General features: G+C 37.9%; 1 protein-coding gene across 6 annotated transcripts in view; it reads left to right on the forward strand.

Annotated features, from left to right (window-relative positions):
- Positions 1–21,663, forward strand: part of Nmdar2 (NMDA receptor 2) — a 1,937,843-nt gene that overhangs the window by 422,115 nt on the left and 1,494,065 nt on the right. For all 6 annotated transcript variants that reach the window (XM_046618083.2, XM_069134406.1, XM_069134408.1 and 3 more), the window contains one exon: positions 14,246–14,424. In XM_046618083.2, coding sequence (XP_046474039.1) covers positions 14,246–14,424 — 179 coding nt within the window. The remainder of the gene's footprint in view (positions 1–14,245; positions 14,425–21,663) is intronic.

A 21,663-nucleotide genomic window follows, 5' to 3' on the forward strand; every position in this document is an offset into this window, starting at 1 on the left:
ATATGTTTTTAAAATCACTTGAAGTTTCCTCAATACTTTGAAATATATATATATAGCTAATTTTTTTTGAACAAAAGAAGTGAATGAGTGTAATAAATTGAAAAAAAAAAATTTTACGTTAGGTAGCAATTTGTATAAGGACTTACCGTTTCTTTTCTGACAAAGTATATATCCGAAGACGCAAGACACTTTACAACACTTGAGTTTGACTGCCAATGAGCTGGTCCAGGACTCGCAGTCTTATATAACGAACCCTTGTGTTTATGTTTTGCAAACGTAAAAATGTGATATCGTAGGGTGGTCCCATGTTCACCGAATGTCGTTATCTCGATTCATGTAATTGTTCTGGTGCGTACCGCTCCACGCATCCGAACAGTCTCGCTCGTTGGACAAATCGTCGTTATTAACAGTAGAAATTCAAAAATGGATAAAAGTCTGAAGTCAAAATATACCGCTTCTTAACAGAATTTTCCGGAACGGTCGTACTTGGTTGTATCATAGATGTTTGACTCACTTTCAGATCAGAACTCACATACTTTTTCCGATACTGCATAATCTGTCAGGTTACGATTCGCATTTTCTGACTAAAGCATTGGAACCTAAATTGACAGGCAAATCACTTACCAAGCAATACTATGTTGTTCACTATAGGGTTTTGAAACAATGCTTACAATTAGGCTTAAAATTACTCAAAATTCATAGAGTTCTCAAATTCAGACAAACCCCGTGGCTCAAAAAATATATATATATATATAGATTTGAATACCGATTTGTGGAAAAAATCTGACAACGAGTTTGAGAAAAATTTTTACAAGCTAATGAACAACGCAGTTTTTGGCAAAACTATGGAAAACGTGCGAAAGTATAGAGATGTCAGACTGATCACGAAATGGGACGGAAGATACGGTGCTAGAGCTACTATAGCCAAACCCAATTTTCACAGCTGCACCGTTTTCGATAAAGATATAATTGTCGTTGAAATGAGTAAGACGAAAGTCAAATTGAATAAACCATTGTATGCAGGTTTCTCATCATGGATCTTTCAAAATCCTTTATTCACAATTTTCCTTATAATTACGTTGAAACGATATTTGAACATCAGACAAAATTAATGTATACCGACGCGGTTGGTTTAATGTACCACTTCACCGCCCCCGATGTTTGATCTAGAGATATAGGAAACTTTAAACCATCATACCGTAGCACTGAGCTGATATGCGGGTACGAGCTGATCGCGTTAGGATGGTTGTTGTCGGTTGGGAACAGAGCTGCGGTGACCGACCAAAGAAAGCAGTAAGAGTCGTTGTTTCTGATGTTCACTACATCTTCTTATTTTGAATATCTTTGGGTAGTGGTGTGTATGTGAAGACACCGCCTCGTAGTGGTACGTACTTGTTAATATTCACAGTCAAATTGATTATTTCGATCAACGGTCAACCAGAGTCTTTTTTCGTGGAAATTTACCACTTTGAACAATACTTCTGGTATTTTGAGTTCCAAATCGAATCCATTTTTTTGAATTTCTGTCGGTGAAGATTTCTCAGATGAAATTTTGGGTGTCGTCTCCATGATTTTTATTAATTTTCAGAATCCTTATTTGTTTTTCTTCTTTCAATCGCACATACTTGACTAAGCTATCGTTGTAAGAATTGCGTTAGAAGAACTGTTCCATGCTGACACGGTCACTTTTGTGGGCAAGCAACAACAGTCTGACTCACGCATTATCGAAAATTCGTGGACAACCGTATGCAATATTCTTTGATAGAAATTTCTAGATATTTCTCGAACGAACCTGCAGCGCGTGTAAGATGGCGAGACAGTTCTTGGAACTTGGCGAAAAAGTTTCGCACGCCTCATGTACGAGAGAGCTGTGAGAGTGAACTAATCGCTGGAGTTATATTTATGAGTAGATGAATATGTTTTTAAAATCACTTGAAGTTTCCTCAATACTTTGAAATATATAGCTAATTTTTTTGAACAAAAGAAGTGAATGAGTGTACAACCTGAGCCAATCGTTAAAGAAGTTTAACATATTGCATGATAGTTGCTTTGGCACAAGACGTTGCTTATAATTTCGATAATGATAGAGAATCGAGATCAAGATTACACCGGGTTTTTATAATTTTTTTCACAATTTAAACGGAGATCGAGGACATAGAAAAGTATCTTCAAAACGTGCTAAGAAATACAGATATCAGGCTCGCCATCAAACCCAACAATAATACACCGAACAATGCTGTAACTTTGAAAACCTTGAGACGAAAATTCAGCGTGCTGCAAAAACAAATCGACAACCTCGATCAAATGATCAAAGCTTTGGAGATCACCGCGAAAAAAGCCTTGGATACCTTCTACACAGACTTTAAAACAGACAGAGACTTGTCGATTTGTTTTTGCAGCACGCTGAATTTTCGTCTCAAGGTTTTCAAAGTTACAGCATTGTTCGGTGTATTATTGTTGGGTTTGATGGCGAGCCTGATATCTGTATTTCTTAGCACGTTTTGAAGATACTTTTCTATGTCCTCGATCTCCGTTTAAATTGTGAAAAAAATTATAAAAACCCGGTGTAATCTTGATCTCGATTCTCTATCATTATCGAAATTATAAGCAACGTCTTGTGCCAAAGCAACTATCATGCAATATGTTAAACTTCTTTAACGATTGGCTCAGGTTGTACACTCATTCACTTCTTTTGTTCAAAAAAATTAGCTATATATTTCAAAGTATTGAGGAAACTTCAAGTGATTTTAAAAACATATTCAACTACTCATAAATATAACTCCAGCGATTAGTTCACTCTCACAGCTCTCTCGTACATGAGGCGTGCGAAACTTTTTCGCCAAGTTCCAAGAACTGTCTCGCCATCTTACACGCGCTGCAGGTTCGTTCGAGAAATATCTAGAAATTTCTATCAAAGAATATTGCATACGGTTGTCCACGAATTTTCGATAATGCGTGAGTCAGACTGTTGTTGCTTGCCCACAAAAGTGACCGTGTCAGCATGGAACAGTTCTTCTAACGCAATTCTTACAACGATAGCTTAGTCAAGTATGTGCGATTGAAAGAAGAAAAACAAATAAGGATTCTGAAAATTAATAAAAATCATGGAGACGACACCCAAAATTTCATCTGAGAAATCTTCACCGACAGAAATTCAAAAAAATGGATTCGATTTGGAACTCAAAATACCAGAAGTATTGTTCAAAGTGGTAAATTTCCACGAAAAAAGACTCTGGTTGACCGTTGATCGAAATAATCAATTTGACTGTGAATATTAACAAGTACGTACCACTACGAGGCGGTGTCTTCACATACACACCACTACCCAAAGATATTCAAAATAAGAAGATGTAGTGAACATCAGAAACAACGACTCTTACTGCTTTCTTTGGTCGGTCACCGCAGCTCTGTTCCCAACCGACAACAACCATCCTAACGCGATCAGCTCGTACCCGCATATCAGCTCAGTGCTACGGTATGATGGTTTAAAGTTTCCTATATCTCTAGATCAAACATCGGGGGCGGTGAAGTGGTACATTAAACCAACCGCGTCGGTATACATTAATTTTGTCTGATGTTCAAATATCGTTTCAACGTAATTATAAGGAAAATTGTGAATAAAGGATTTTGAAAGATCCATGATGAGAAACCTGCATACAATGGTTTATTCAATTTGACTTTCGTCTTACTCATTTCAACGACAATTATATCTTTATCGAAAACGGTGCAGCTGTGAAAATTGGGTTTGGCTATAGTAGCTCTAGCACCGTATCTTCCGTCCCATTTCGTGATCAGTCTGACATCTCTATACTTTCGCACGTTTTCCATAGTTTTGCCAAAAACTGCGTTGTTCATTAGCTTGTAAAAATTTTTCTCAAACTCGTTGTCAGATTTTTTCCACAAATCGGTATTCAAATCTATATATATATATATATTTTTTGAGCCACGGGGTTTGTCTGAATTTGAGAACTCTATGAATTTTGAGTAATTTTAAGCCTAATTGTAAGCATTGTTTCAAAACCCTATAGTGAACAACATAGTATTGCTTGGTAAGTGATTTGCCTGTCAATTTAGGTTCCAATGCTTTAGTCAGAAAATGCGAATCGTAACCTGACAGATTATGCAGTATCGGAAAAAGTATGTGAGTTCTGATCTGAAAGTGAGTCAAACATCTATGATACAACCAAGTACGACCGTTCCGGAAAATTCTGTTAAGAAGCGGTATATTTTGACTTCAGACTTTTATCCATTTTTGAATTTCTACTGTTAATAACGACGATTTGTCCAACGAGCGAGACTGTTCGGATGCGTGGAGCGGTACGCACCAGAACAATTACATGAATCGAGATAACGACATTCGGTGAACATGGGACCACCCTACGATATCACATTTTTACGTTTGCAAAACATAAACACAAGGGTTCGTTATATAAGACTGCGAGTCCTGGACCAGCTCATTGGCAGTCAAACTCAAGTGTTGTAAAGTGTCTTGCGTCTTCGGATATATACTTTGTCAGAAAAGAAACGGTAAGTCCTTATACAAATTGCTACCTAACGTAAAATTTTTTTTTTTCAATTTATTACACTCATTCACTTCTTTTGTTCAAAAAAAATTAGCTATATATATATATTTCAAAGTATTGAGGAAACTTCAAGTGATTTTAAAAACATATTCAACTACTCATAAATCTCCAAACTCAGCTTAATAGCTTTCGAATTTGTTTCTCACCTGAACATATTCAACTACTGAAACATCTTCAAATTTTCAGTCTTGGACCAGCTCATTGACAGTCAATCTCAAGTGTCTTGCGCCTTCGACTACATACTTTGTCAGAAAAGAAACGGTAAGTCCTTATACAAATTGCTACCTAACGTAAAATTTTTTTCAATTTATTACACTCGTTCACTTCTTTTGTTCAAAAAAAATTAGCTATATATATTTCAAAGTATTGAGGAAACTTCAAGTGATTTTAAAAACATATTCAACTACTCATAAATCTCCAAACTCAGCTTAATAGCTTTCGAATTTGTTTCTCACCTGAACATTTTTCAACTACTGAAACATCTTCAAATTTTCAGTCTCGGACCAGCTCATTGACAGTCAATCTCAAGTGTCTTGCGCCTTCGACTACATACTTTGTCAGAAAAGAAACGGTAAGTCCTTATACAAATTGGTACCTAACGTAAAATTTTTTTCAATTTATTACACTCATTCACTTCTTTTGTTCAAAAAAAATTAGCTATATATATTTCAAAGTATTGAGGAAACTTCAAGTGATTTTAAAAACATATTCAACTACTCATAAATCTCCAAACTCAGCTTAATAGCTTTCGAATTTGTTTCTCACCTGAACATATTCAACTACTGAAACATCTTCAAATTTTCAGTCTTGGACCAGCTCATTGACAGTCAATCTCAAGTGTCTTGCGCCTTCGACTACATACTTTGTCAGAAAAGAAACGGTAAGTCCTTATACAAATTGCTACCTAACGTAAAATTTTTTTCAATTTATTACACTCGTTCACTTCTTTTGTTCAAAAAAAATTAGCTATATATATTTCAAAGTATTGAGGAAACTTCAAGTGATTTTAAAAACATATTCAACTACTCATAAATCTCCAAACTCAGCTTAATAGCTTTCGAATTTGTTTCTCACCTGAACATTTTTCAACTACTGAAACATCTTCAAATTTTCAGTCTCGGACCAGCTCATTGACAGTCAATCTCAAGTGTCTTGCGCCTTCGACTACATACTTTGTCAGAAAAGAAACGGTAAGTCCTTATACAAATTGGTACCTAACGTAAAATTTTTTTCAATTTATTACACTCATTCACTTCTTTTGTTCAAAAAAAATTAGCTATATATATTTCAAAGTATTGAGGAAACTTCAAGTGATTTTAAAAACATATTCAACTACTCATAAATCTCCAAACTCAGCTTAATAGCTTTCGAATTTGTTTCTCACCTGAACATATTCAACTACTGAAACATCTTCAAATTTTCAGTCTTGGACCAGCTCATTGACAGTCAATCTCAAGTGTCTTGCGCCTTCGACTACATACTTTGTCAGAAAAGAAACGGTAAGTCCTTATACAAATTGCTACCTAACGTAAAATTTTTTTCAATTTATTACACTCGTTCACTTCTTTTGTTCAAAAAAAATTAGCTATATATATTTCAAAGTATTGAGGAAACTTCAAGTGATTTTAAAAACATATTCAACTACTCATAAATCTCCAAACTCAGCTTAATAGCTTTCGAATTTGTTTCTCACCTGAACATTTTTCAACTACTGAAACATCTTCAACTTTTCTGAATATACTCTTTTTTTCTTCCTCAGATCATGGTTCCCAATGTATTCAACTTGCCACCAAGTCCGGAGCCGGCTCCACAGGATGTGATGTTTCCGGAACCGGATCTACCAAACATATATCGCATATATATATATACACCGTCAGATCGAGACGCAGCTCCAGGAGGAACAACTCCACGATCTCATAGTCGTAGTTTCACTATTGGATGCTGCAGTTCACGGCGTGCAGACCTTTTTCGTCTTTGATTGTATTTTAATACACTTGACTTACGACGAATCTGGAGATATATGGCTCCACGAGACTGATTTTTAATGGAAGACAAAAAAAAGGTCTGCACGCCGGAACTACCCGCGTCGACGTGTGCATTATTTTGTATGTACAAGGTAATGAGTATTGTTATATTATACCGGGAAGATAAAGATAAGAAGTTACGAAACAGATTTTTTAATTTCTTTATAAACAGATTTTTAATTTCTTTAGATAAGTACCAGATCATTATAGTCACACAATGTACAAACCTTTTTTATCTTCGACAATATTTTGATTTCTTTAGATCTTCGACAATATTTTAATACATTTAAGTTACCGAACAGATTTTTAATTTCGTTAAATAAATACCAGATCTTATAGTCATAGTTCCACGATCCGTTTCTAATTCAGAACCTCTATCCTGTTAGTTAAGAGTTTATTTCAGAAACTTCCAGAATTCAACGTCGCATAGAACAGATTCCAAGTATTATTTTCATCGACCGCGTACCTCCATCCGTTTTCTGAAGACGTTAGAATTTTTCCGCGAGCGCTTTCAAGAGTCCGATCGTTGTGATAATTCTCATCTTTTCTCCAATCGTTGAAGCCTTTCGCAAAATTTTTGTTGAGAAACCGAATGTATATATATATTATATTTAATACTTTTTTATAAAATTAATAAAAACTTGTATATACTATATTTAATACTTTTTTATAAAAAACTTGTCAAACGAAATCTAAACTGCACCTCAACCTTGCATCTCATTCTCGACTAATCTGTACACCAACGTCGGCATGTTTTGCATTCCAAGAGCGATAGTAACCCAACTCCGTAGGACCTGCGGCTTTAAACGTACGCTAACTCAGATGTTGGTCGACCTTGCACTCTGTCCTTGACTGTGTCCGCTGAAATCTCATCGTACTGTTCACGTTACAGTTACGAGGTTCAAAACGTAGCTTGGAAAACCTTCGTCTTTGCTCATCGGTGTTCAAATTGACACTTTCTGAGATTGTAAAAGTCGAATTGTTGTTACCAACAATTTGTCGAGTTTGAGGTGGACAGGATGGTTTTGCGTTGAGTGATAAATACATATATTTCAATACAGAACGTCGTACCATTAAATGGTATAAAATAAAATGATATAAAATAAAGAAGCTTCGTCAAACAATGTATACAATTTTCATAAAGGTTATGCAACGTAGAATAATTGGAGACGCTGCACACGTTGTCCAGGTACGATGTGTACAAATTGAGCGAGAGTCGACGCATCTTTGAATTCAATTTTACCGTACTGACCGTCCATATACTGCAAGAACAACCGCTCCTCCATCGTCTGCATCAATTTCTGATATTGGGTCTCGTCCTCGTTCAGCAGTCACACAATCCGTGCCGGTAAGAACACGCTGAATTCGGTGTTCAGGTCTGTGACAAAGCGCTGTCCGAACCTCGTTTGGACTCGTCGAATGTGTGTGTGTGCGCGTGTGTGTGTGTGTGTGTGTGTGTGCGTGCGTGCGTGCGTGCGTGTGTGTGTGTGTGTGTGTGTGTGTGTGTGTGTGTGTGTGTGTGTGTGTGTGTGTGTGTGTGTGTGTGTGTGTGTGTGTGTGTGTGTGTGTGTGTGTTTGTGTGGGTAACATTAGATGTGTACGGTTCGGTTTGTTTCTTACTCCTCGTTGATCTGACGACACTCGATGAAATCGGCTTCGCCTTCATCGTCATCCGGTTCAATGTCCGATTATACTGCAATTACTTCGTTTTGCCATTTTTGAAAAGTCAGAATCAACGTTTTGTCCTGAAAATATATCCTGTGTAGTCTGTGCGGTTGCACACGAGCTCTCCGGACAGACTCAACGAGCCACCGAAGATCTTGTTGCGAGAACTCTGACGTCGCGTTGCTAAATCCGATAATTACTTCTTCGTTATTACGTATCATGATGATTTTAAGGTTTTCGCCTCACAAGAATAGCAGTCTGACTGATGTACAAGTTTCACGTGCTAACCTATTTTATACGAACGGTGGACTTGGTCAGATGTTACAGATTTACGTTTGTGTATGCGCGCGCACCTTTTGGCATTCCCAGGACGATAGTAACCCAACACCGCAGATCCTTGGCTCTGAATGTACCGCAGCTATCGGCCGACCTTGCACTCCGGTCTTGTCTGAACCCGTCCAAATACTCATCGTAGAGTTCACACGGCAGTTACAAGCCAAAAAATGTCACGTGGTCGATATCAAACCGACATCCGAATAAGTGAAACACGATTCTCGGAACTATTAATTTTGGAATGTCACGTGGTTGATAAGGTGGGAAAGGAATGTGAGGTGGTTGACGTTACACGTCAGCAGTCCTACCGTGGGAAAGGAATTCGGAGTGGGTTACACATCAGCAGTCATATCGTGGGAGAAGAATGCGGGACGTGACGTCATTGCGAAAAAGGGTTTGAGTCTGGGCTACGCGGAGCGGAAAAGGGTTTGAGTCTGGGGAGAATGTATAGGCGGACCGGTCGGCTCGGTCGGTAAAGAAGGTGTTTGGACGCAGAACCCCCCTTGCTGTACTACTTATACGGATGACAGCGTCGAGAGGCTGTTGTCGTAGTTCATCAGCATTTTCTGTCGACTGCTTTACCGGCCATGAAGACATAAAATACGAGTAGAAAGGTAACACAAATCGAAAAAATAGTTAGCCACAGTGCATGCGTCGATGAACGTTACTGTACATCTACGAACCGACGTGGGTAATTACGTCAGCGGGTCTGTGAAATTCATCCGCTATTGTGGTCTTCATTGTTTATCTTGCTCTGTACTGCCCAATTTTTCAAACCTTCTTCCAGGCGCTCTGTTTTTGAAACGGAACTGATTCTCTGCTGGTTTGTTCTGGTACTGTCATTCTAGCATTAAGCTTTCGAACGAGCTCAAATAACTTGTATGCATGATCGCGATTATTCCTGTTACGCACACGCACCTGTTTGAGGGTCTCCCTGATTTGCGTTATGCTCTCTTCATAGTTTTCGTCCAAACTATTGAGAACTTTAAGGGGAACAGCATCGTTGGGCTGTTGTGAATCGGCTATGTTACAGAATCGTTTACCGTCCAGATAATACTGATTGTCGGGGGTGATTTTGAATCCAACGCCTGGAGGTCCACAAATAAAGTTTCCACCCCCACGGCGCTCCAACTGTTGCCCAAATATATCTATGCTCATTACTGGACGGTCACTGAACGAATGATGATTCTATATTGATCTGTTGCTAATGAACGGTTCCAGTTTCCCGCAACTCTGCAATAATGGCGAATATTTTGTTGGAATAGCTGGTATTTCCTATAGCCTGTGACGCAATAAGTAGTCGGAGACGGTCTGCAATTTCATTTGGATCATCCCAGTAGACGTAATCCACTTCTTGCCTCTCCTTTCGTGCAATCTAATAGTCGGGTAAGCCTTTACCTGATTTTTGCGACGAGGCGACGTGTTGTGCAATGAAATTATCATACTTCGCACTTTTTGAATCTTCAGGAAGACTTCCATCGGCTTGGGAATGTTTCCGGTGCTTATTCGTCATTGTTACAATTTTTTTGTCATTATTCTTGTCCGCGTCATTTGCAATCAATGCACCAGGTGAGTTTTTGAACAATAATTTAAGTAATTTTGGCGTTCTATTGTAACTTTCATCCCCCATATTGATCAGATTATCGATGAAATTAATTCACGAATCACCAATCATTATACCGTTTATCAACTTTTGAACGCCGTGTTTGGTATCTTAATCCTTCTTTTTGCTTATGCTGAACATTTTCAAACATTACGCGACGGAATTTACTGTTTTCCTTATCGGTGTCCCCGTAGTAAAAATTTCACTAAATTACAGTGTTTTATCATTCACGACCATGGAATCCCCATCATCCATATCCTCGTCCTCCCCATCGTCATCCTTGGTACTCTCATCATTTTTTTCTTCTTCTTTTTTCATTCTTAGATCCTGTGGATGTGTTCTGATTTCCCGTTTAATTTGCTGCTGCTGCTTCGAAGTGTCTACCAATTCCTGCAACGGATTAATGAAGGCTTGAATACTTCACATATAACCTGTTCAGCCGTGTCTTTATCCAACTTGATCATCTTATGCTTCCGAAGTATGGCATCGCTTTCTTTCGACATTTCACCCAACGTATCGCTATGCTTACGAATCATGGTACTCCCCATGCTGGTGACTTAATTATCGCAATAAAATTGTGCAAGTTCGCCTTAGTTTATGCTCATCAAGCATTCAAACCCCTTCCCATATCTTCCTTCGTTGATTTCGCTATTCTTTTTAGTTACCGCGAAACTATAATCACCGTCATTCCAGCATACCGAGCATAAGTCCTTGAATTGTTGATACCTCAAGTCGGTGTTTATGTGATCGTTGTGGATATGTTACATTTTATCCTGCTGAAATAGCAACAATAAGTTTGCATTGTCACGCACCATGTGTTTTGAAATACGCGCATATGTTTGACTGAGATAAAAGCTATCTACGTCAAGATGCCTGCCCATGCTGAAGTATGCTCTGATATCATCTTGCTTCTCACTCGCCACATCGTCGAAAATCATAACAGAGTTCAGGTGCGCATCTTTCCGTTTTACAACCTCCTCGGTCTCGCCAAACAGGAAACAACCCACACCCTGCACGGGTTTTAACAACTTTTGAAAAAATTGATACTTTGGCCGGATGAGAGGTTTCGAATAGTAGTAGAAATTTTCGAATTACAATCCGTCGCCGTGGGTGATGAGCGAGAGGAGAGTGTTAGTTTTGCCGAAATAGGATGGACCGCGAAAAATTGCTCTTACGGTATTTGGTAGCAATTTTCCGTGACGTTTTTTTATCTGCCCCTTTCCATGCTATAACATTTTTTCGACATTCGTGACAGGCAGTTTATCCGCCTGATCTTTGAATCTCGTGATGCTTGGTTAATGTAACAACGAGAACTAAGATGACCGCATATAAATCTGACGTTTTATAGAACTCTCGATCGTTGTTGCTCAACTATGAAGACGTGCACACGCAAGAGACGCGGTGGAGGTTTGCTTAGTGTAATCATCAATGATCTCCCGGTTGAATTGCACGTGCCTGGGTATCAGTATGGCGGATCGAGAATGAAATTAAACAATAGGTTAGCTCGTGGTGATCTGAGTATCAATTCGCTGGACGCTGCATGTAAAGATCACGACATTGGATTCGCAAAGAATCAAGATATCGCAGCGAGAAATCTGACTGACAAAGTACTTGCTGAGAAGGCGTGGAATCGTGGATTAACTAAGGCCGCTACTATGGGTGAAAAAGCGGTAGCCTGGGAAGTCACCAACGCCATAAAAGCTAAATCTAAACTTGAAATGGGGGAAATTAGCGTGGAAGCTGTTGATACGTGGAGTGAGTGCGAAGAAGAAATCCACAACGGGTGGGAAGAGTAAACAGCGGAAGAGGACAATAAATTTCGAATCCATCATCAAAGCTGCGAAGACTTCCATGTGACTGGGTTATAAAGTCGTCGAGTCGGCGTTGGCAGGTGCCCGTGCGGCCACTCGTGGGTCCGGGAAGAATGTTCTTGTGCCTCGCATTATACCTGTACCTGGTAAAATTGTCTGCATCCTACCGCTTCTCATTCCAATCTTGGCTGGTCTAAGCGCTGCTGGGACTCTAGCAAGTGGTGCCGCGGGTATAGCTAAAGCGGTCGATGAGGCTAGCGCGCCAACAAACACCACTTGAACGTAACCAAACAGCACAATGCAACAATAGGGGCGATAACACTGGGCAAATACCTGAGCCCCTACTGCAGCGGCATAGGTCGATATTTACGACTGACAAAAAACTCACAAAGCCACCAAACTGAGCTCTCACCGACATTGATTTATGCAAATATGCTAAAATTATGAACATTTCATATTTTCGCGGCGTTTTCATGCGGAATGATCTATCGAAATCATGGCCAATAATGCTAGATTCTGCAATTATTAATCTTTATGATGAAAACGGTCTGCGGACACATTACGTTGCGTACAAGAAAAATTACGATTACGTTGTGTATTTCGATAGTTACGGCGATTTGCAACCACCTAAGGATTTGATGAAGTATGTCGGTGTTGGTAGCGTAAAATACAATCATAAGAGGTATCAGGAATGTTATACCGTAATTTGCGGCCACTTGTGTCTCAAATTTCTCAGCGGACAGCTGTAAAAATACGAGGATCACATGAGCAAGTATTATCCGTGGTGGAATCGTTGACTTTGACACTATAGAACACATCCTCCGTGCTGGAGGCACAGTATTTCCCGCCAATCAAGTTATCGCCGGAGAAAAACTATGTTCTCGGACTGGTCGAGTTGCTGACATTCAATTCAGTACCCAATATTCAAGAAAGACGTAATAAATTTCACCTGGAAAGAGCGGACAACAGCAGAGAAGTCATCACGATACCCACGGGAAGCTATGAAATTTAGGATATTGAAAGTTTTCTTCATAATGCACTACCCTCCGCCATTACCTTCAGCCTAAGAGCAAACAGCCACGAGTCCAACAGTGAAGTCACGTGCAATCATGTAGTAGACCTTATTCATAAATTTGAATTACAGGTGGCGATACTGAATATTAATACTTTACGCGTTGGGTGCAACATACCCACAGGGGCGAACATAATCTTTACAAAGACTTATTTGCTAACAAATAATATTATTTTATTAAGAATATAATAATAATCACATATATGACAAAGAAAAACGATACCAGGCTCGAAAATGAGCCGTGCAATGGAACCCAATGCGCCGATGTGACACGCCGCGCTAGATGAATTAATTTTTTTCCAATAGTAATGATGATCTACCCATCAATTTTACGTTTTTGATAGGAAATTCAACGTGAAATACGATGGTTATAATAAGAACTCGCTACGAGTTGGGGGCAATTGTTGAAAATCGATTCAAACATTTCAATTGTTTATAACAATATGAATTTGTTAATAATTTTTAATAAGACAATTTTTATATTAAAACTCATTCTTTTGGCTTTAAAATGAAAGAAAAAAAAAGTTGCTAGCTCAATTATAACCGGAGTTACGAATTTTTGAAAATGGGTCTCCAAGTCGAAAATCGCCAGATTCTCAAATTGTCAACCCACTCTATTTTCCCAAAATATGTGAAAAAAAATCCTCGAATACGTATCTCTTTTTATTCGATATAGAACCGGTAAAAATGAATTCAGCTAAATCAAAAATGGGTCGGTAAATTTTTGTCTAAGTCTGTTCGGTTTGTGAAAGAAAGTTCCAAATGCTTAAAAACCCGTACTAGCGTTCGGGGGTACTCTTCGACTATAGTGACATTTCTACAAAGCGTGGTTATTGTTGACGGGTACATCGTTCCGAAACATGATTCTTGTATTGCCAAATGTGGTCCAATTGTCTGTCCAATAAAGTAGAATCAGACCACCTTGCCTAGGCCTTTCCTCTTTTTCAGGTGTGTTGAAATTCCCATTCGACCGCCTATCGATTTCTTCAGAAATTATTTTAAGCTACACAACAAATTATAAAATTGAATATTTGCGCATACAGGACCGAAAATTTTACTTCATTTCCACCCAAGAAAATAGCATGTTATGCAAATAAAACCGTTACGAAGTAAAACGACTGTCGATATACACGAAAAATTTTATTTCATTTCAGCAATATTAAACTCTTTGTGTAAGGAGTTCCTCTCCGTCAACGTCTCGGCTATCCTGTACCTTATGAATTACGAACAATACGGCAGAAGCACCGCAAGTGCGCAGTACTTCCTGCAGTTGGCTGGTTACTTGGGAATTCCAGTGATTGCTTGGAATGCAGACAACTCTGGACTTGAAAGGGTGAGTATCTTATATTAATTTGTAACAAATTTCAACATATGAAGATTGTGAATCGTTGCATGTCTGGAACCTCCGAATGACATTAAAACGTGTTGACCTACTCGGAACATAGATTTGAAATGGGTGTGCCACAGATACCTGTATATTTAATCAAAATGGTATTTAGCCGACCCCTGTTAGATCACATTTAAATTTCCGCTTTTCTGCATTTAATAAAATTCTATTAAGTATCACATGAGATTTGAATTAGAGATCTCGTGGATTTGTAGACTTGGTAAAGAAGAAAATCACATTTCCGGGGAGAAATATTCCGAAATCATTTTGTGGTGTTTAGGTAGCAAATATTAGAAATTAACATGTAAACATTTTTTTTCTCCACAAATAAATCTTCGAAGGTCGAGTCATTTACTCTAGACACTCAATGATGACCGAATACTGAGGTACCGGATAGAATTCAAAGTAGACATTAGGTCTGGTTTTCAAGGGGACTATACATATAATTAGGCGTTATTTTCAATTGCTTGATGCGATTGGTGAACCTCAAAAAGTTTAAGCCTGACATCAGGAGCTCAGAATTGGATTTCGATTCCTTTTCTCAATGGTTTATCACAATACTTGAAGCGTACTCTTGCCAAACAAGACATAGACGTAGCCTATACATATAGAGTCTCTCACACAACTAATAGTATTTTCAGTACATTAAAATCCAAAACTTCAACTCATGATCAAATTAACACAGTTTATAAAATTAATTGCTCTGACTGTTCCAAGTGCTACATTGGACAGACATCTCAATACTAAAAAAAAAAAATCCAGTTTTCGATGGACTTAATGAAGGCCATAGTCTTAATTTTGATGAAATGCAGATTATAGATAAAGAATATAACTAAAACAATCGTCTCATAAAAGACATGATACACATTTCTAAAAACGACACAGTAAACAAACGCACTGTCATCCAGAACCTTAGCCATTTATACTCAAATATTCTTTAATCTCAATTTCAATCAGCTTAAAATTTTCACGCCTTATAACCCAATCAGTTGTAGATCTATAATCAATACCACCACACTTAAACACCTTAGATAGGCCAGCCATATTAGTTTTCTAGGATTTAAGCCATTTCTTCCTTAAATCTTGTACGATAAACACCTAAGCACGAAGGACAGTCAAAAAAAAAAAAAAAGAACTAAGTTTTCTCTGTAATTCATATCTCGATATTTTTAATATTACTTGCCATGTATTTTCCATTTAAACTTTACATTATAACCAAAATTTTCCGTACTTTATGCATAACTTATTATATAAGAAATCGAGTCGCACATGTGCTTAACCTAAAAGTAAAACGTCATTGCACGTGGCTCAGACACTATCCAATTACATAGTTGTCTCTCTTATAAATACAGTCCACTCCCGTGATAGTGCCACTCCTAATAATGCCGCTTTTCCTTATTTTCGCTTGACCGCAACCCCCACCACGGGCTTCCTTTGGGTCTCATATTCGTCTCTCTGAATAGTGCCAAATAGACCGAGAGCTAGCCACGGAAATAGGGCAGCAATTTATAGAACGATTAAAACCACCTAATCAGTGTACCTTAACACCATTATTAATTGATTCGGGCGCCTGGCAGCTTTTCATTGGTGGAGGTGGGCGTGGTACGGCCGTAAAGGGGTTGGAAAATTAATTGAAGGTGTTCAATTTATAGAGCGCTGGTTTTTCGTGTGATTGTAGCTAATTGTATTTAAAATTCGAAAATAATATTGCCAGGCGATTTGCTTGGGGGAAAAGTAGTGCCAGGTGACGTTAAAGGTGCGTAGAAAGGTTCCGAAGTCGTGTCATTTATAGAGGGCTGGGACCAAATTTTTTCGTTACATTGAACCCTCAGGATCATGTGTGCAAAATAACAGGTGAAAATACTGAGCCGAACACTTTGCCAGGCGCCGACAAAGAGCGAGAAGTGCGCGCACGATAGTTAATCAGAGGCTACAGTTATTTTTTATTATGAACGTTGTATGTCATTCTATTGTTATGGAATAAAGGAAGAACATTTTTTATTCATTATTATTCATTATTTTTAAGCAGTATTAACATTTACTATGTTAATTGTTTATTTTTTACGAATCAATCAAAAACACAGAAACAGAAACGGCTAGACATCTTGATAACACCGGTCGACAAAAAAAAGAGTGGTCTGTACCTTTGACCGGACCTACTTATCCTCATGTATTTTGACGCGCTGAATCCGAATCTGAAGTCCGTTTGGTCCGTACACCCTAAAAATTTTGAGAAGAGTGCAAAAAACCGTAAAAAATGGAAAAAATGCAGTTTTGGTGATAACAAAAAATTTCTAAATATAAATCATATAAGTTTTACATGTGATTCGATCCGCTGAGTATAAATCTGAAGTTTATTTTTCCTGTAGGCCCTTAAAAATATAAATAAATTGCAAAAAATCCCTACAAATTGCTATAAATTGTATTTACAGTAATAAAAAAATTGATTAAACATGATTAAATTTATTTCTCACATATTGTGGTGCACTAAATCCAAATAAAAAATCTATTAATGTGAATCAGTCAGAAATTTACCAAAAATAGTTTAACAAAGCACAGAAAGATAAGGTAAGGAACGACCTTTATACCAATGTAGAAGTAAACTTGGAACCGTTTCTTGCTGGAAATTCAATGGTACCGATAGATAGGTAGATGAGGTCAATAATTGGCAAGTCAATGAAAGACGATTCGAGACAATGAGTGATACATAGCGTGCCAATTTCCAAGATGCTATCGTTTTGTGTTAGGGCGTAGTCATGCCGCAGTGTAATGTTAGTGAGTTTAACAGATCAACGGTCGGATAAAAATGAGCTAGGTGACTGCGAAACATAAAAGGAAAAACAATCAGGGTTTTATTATGTATGGAGCTGAAACAAAGAAAATGATTTCAGCTTATTACATGAGGCTGAAGTCAGTGATGGTATCGTAATAAAAAATCAGGAAAAAAAAGTATCATTGCCCAATTTTAGAATGAATTTTTAAGGAGTTGGCTTTTCAAAGTGGGAGTATGTTTTGTTTATCACGGCTTACTGAATATTGTACATCCTTAAAGGTGCAAGGTGACGATTTTTCACAAACGTACATCGTTACAGCGACGTTATTAACTTCATTCTCACCTTATTATTGTGTTGGTACATATCATGTGAGGTAGGTGATTCCGTCAATATGAAAATGTATAGCGTATTGTTGATTTAAGTATTGATAAATGCATAGTAGTCTTCTGGGTGAGTAGTTAGTGGTGTTGAACAACAGATAAATGACGTAAAGTCCGACGACAACCGGTTTGTTCCAATAAGATATGTAGAGTGTTGAGTTTTGCACATCTGGCGGTTACCTTCTCTTTGGAATATCGGCTTGCCGAAGTTTAACATTTATAGGTTCCAATGGATTCGAACAGAACAGAAATGGTCCAAATGACTGTGAAATAAAAGAAACAACAAACAAGCAAGGAAAAGGTTCCATTTTATCAATGATAAGTAGTACACCGTGTGACACTGAATGAAAGTAATGTATTGAACAAATACATAATAAAAATACAAATTAATAAACAAACAAGTCATGCATTTCGTAGAGACGAAGAGGTTGAGGCTAAGCTATTCATGTATCAAATGTTGCGTGTATAAATATAATCTAATGAGAATTAACGAAGTACCGTACCGTATGAGTTGAATGAAGCATTGTGAGTATTCTTCTAATAGCTTTGGTGAGCATTGTTCTGTCTAATGATCCATGACGAGCGAACAACCTTGTTCTTGACATTTGCCTAATAGCCATGTATGCATGTCACAAATGTTGCTGATTATATTCTGTTTGTTATTCAGGCTGTTTGTCGAATTTGTATCCAATTGTAGAATATCTCATCTTTTCTTTGGTTCTAACCTCGGACGATCCATTTCGTCAAATCACAAGAGTCCGTAATGCAAATGTCACTAATATTTAACCCTTGGAGGGCTGGACTAGCTCTTTTAGGAGTCAGTATATAAAACGGAAACTCCACTGGAGGTGTTGATTGTTTATATACACAAATCATACCTCTGAGAAATATCGAATTTCAAGGGAAAAATGCCGGCCCTCTGAAGGTTAATAATAATAACAATCTGCTTGAAACCACAGTGGTCATTCTATTTCACTCTTACGACACTCGAATACTGTTCACTTATTCACTAATTTTATAAGACCATCGGCATGACTGATTTTCACGAAGTTTGCAAATTGATTTCAAGATTGGATAACATATAAATAACTGAATAATGATAATTTATCATGACTATTTTACGATCTACGACGTGACAGTATCCTGAGGGGGCCATTTTGGTTGAACGGTTTGCAGCGCGGGCAGCGCCATCAGGCTGTTGCATTATTAATTAATAACTGCTTTACCCAGCAGCTATTTTGATTTATCGACCCACTTCGCAACTTTGTAATATTATACCGGCCGAATACGGATTCAGATTTATACCAAAATCAATAGGGGGTGAGATTTCCATGCCAAGAATCTATGTTTAAAACTGAAAGTTGATTCATACACACGTCCGAGCGGAATCGTGTCCACAAGGTGCTCTGGCGTGGAGAAGAAGAAAAATAATTTTCATCATCGTTGAGAACTAATGGACAGATTTCGATCAAACTTTCTCACTAAGGTTATATTGGCCCGAACTACCAGCTATGTGAGTCTCATTGAAAAATATTCACGCGTTCCTGAGATATGACGAAATGCTTATACACGGGAAAATAAGGAAGTAGTTAGGCCGGGTCAATATATTCTCGGCTAGCTTTCGCCTTTATAACTTGGCGGCGATTCGCTGCCGCGAATATAGATTTTATCGAAATTTCTGTGAACTATAATTGCCTGTTTTATTAACTACCGATATCGTTGCGATTTAATTTGACTGTCTTAAACCTGTAATCTACTCGACAATATATGACTGATCAACCCGTTCATTTTCCCTGACTTGAGTTTATTCTTTATTACTTTATTTTAAGAATTCTTTAATTATCGTTAGTTGCCTTGAATACCGCCACTTTACCAGTACGTGTGAGTTACCTGAGCCTAGCCAGCCGTACAACGGGTTCTCTGGTTATTTTTCGTATTGTTCCGTTTTGTTTCTTATTGATTAGTATTATTTTTTAAAATTCGACGTTAAGGCGCCTGGCGCCCACGATATTTGATTTTGTTATAGAGACCGTGCGCAAAATTCACGGCAGCGCCAAAACGATTCTATTCGTCCCAACCGACGAGCGTTTTCCCCTGTTTACGCCGATGACTCAGCCAATCATGAGCTTCCGTGGTTACGCCATGGCACGAAATTAACCAATAGTTTTGAATCGTCCTGTCATAATCGTCCTGTATTTCTAAGACTATTCTAACAACCGATAGCGCAACAACTAACTTTCACTTTTCTTACACCGGGAGAAGGCATTTTTTTGGTAAACATATTTGTTCTTACGAAAAAATTATGATAAATAACCGCCATTTGTCAAAGTTAACGCAAGTCACGTCGATAGGGACAATTTTGGCTACTCGCGGCGCTACTCGTACTCTCGCTTAGTCCCCATAGTTTACGAGGCGAACGTACCAAATGGAACCCTGCGATTTCCCTGAAACTTCGCTCAGTGGAAAAGGGGTCAAAATAAGCGGACATGTGTTTCGGTTCATCCGTAGATACCCAACCGTTTCCGAGAAAATGATGGTCCAAGTTTCCGACGTTCCAGATGTGCCTTTTAGCGCGTAATGTTCAATCGAAGCGGTGGCGCAGCGGTTAGCGTATCGACTTCACACTAGTGCGCCCCGTGTTCGAAACCCGAAGAGTTGGTTTCTTTTTTTCTTTCTTGTTTACCCGTGTCCATAAAAGATTACTTTAAAAATGTTTCTTGTCAAATTAAAGGATACAGGGCATAATAATAAATCTAACATTACAACTGAATTTCATAATGAGTTTTACGTATTCACGATATTATATAATGTTTACGTGTACGGTTTTGAGAAATTACAATCTTTTTGAATTCTCATTTTCCTATGTATTATTATTATATCAATTTTGTTATACTAATTCTTATATTGATTCTTATATTTTATTCTTATACATATACATTCTCATATTTTATGCTCATATGAATTCTTACATATATTCTTGTATTTTACTCTTATACGAATTCTCGTATCAATTCTTGAATTAATTCTTATAATTTATTTCTACATTAATTTTTATATTAATTGCTGTGTTTGATTCTCATCTTCACTCTGCAGAAATTCGGTGCATTCCCTTGGATTATAATGATCAATGAAACATAGAATTTCCGAACACCATGAGCATCGTGCGAAGGCAGGTTAGTAGTAGAGATCACTCTGTGGTCCAGAACCGGCATGGTATCCAGATTCCTACCTTACCGACAATCGGTGAGTTACCACCGCGATGGTAGATCATACCCGCGATATTGGTGCCGACTGTTAGCATAGAAAGCGCCACCTGTATTTTCGCCCGATTTTATCGACAGGCAGTTTGACAGTTAAATTTTTTTTGCTTATACAGATGGGCAGCCATTTTGATTTTTCTCCGATCAAACGCTGCCCACTACCTGCGTTTTCGTTGATCGATTTTTTACCCATCACATGCCCCTCGTTGGTTGGGGTGTGCAGGTTTTTTGATTTTTTGCTTAGTCAGATGAGCAGCCATTTTGATTATTGCTTAGTCAGATAAGCTGTCATTTTGATTTTTTACCGATAGACAGTTTGATAATGGAATTTTTTCATCGTCGGTTGAGCGGACAATTCAAATTCTTTTTATTGTTAGAAGGCAGACAGTTTACCCACAGAATTGTGAATATCCAGGTGCTGCGAGATATTTCTATGCAACGAGGGACGACTGTTGGTGTTACCGGGTGTTGCCACAGGTTTGTTGCATTATCGATCAATCGATATTCCTCCGATCGATAATTCGTGATGTCTCCAATGCTCGCTGCAAGATGCTAACTTTTTTATTTATTATGTGGTTGGGGGTGAACGTTTCAAAAAATATCGGTTGAATGCTTTGAATAGATGTTTTTTTAATTCAACATCGATTACATTTAGTTTCTCATTCTATTTTAAATTGAATTATTCTAAATTTGACAAGTGAAATTATACATATTATTTTCAATATCCATATTAATTAAACACATTATTATACCAAAATTGACTTTTACTTA

Source organism: Neodiprion pinetum, chromosome 3, assembly GCF_021155775.2.
Source record: "Neodiprion pinetum isolate iyNeoPine1 chromosome 3, iyNeoPine1.2, whole genome shotgun sequence".
NCBI lineage: Eukaryota > Metazoa > Arthropoda > Insecta > Hymenoptera > Diprionidae > Neodiprion > Neodiprion pinetum.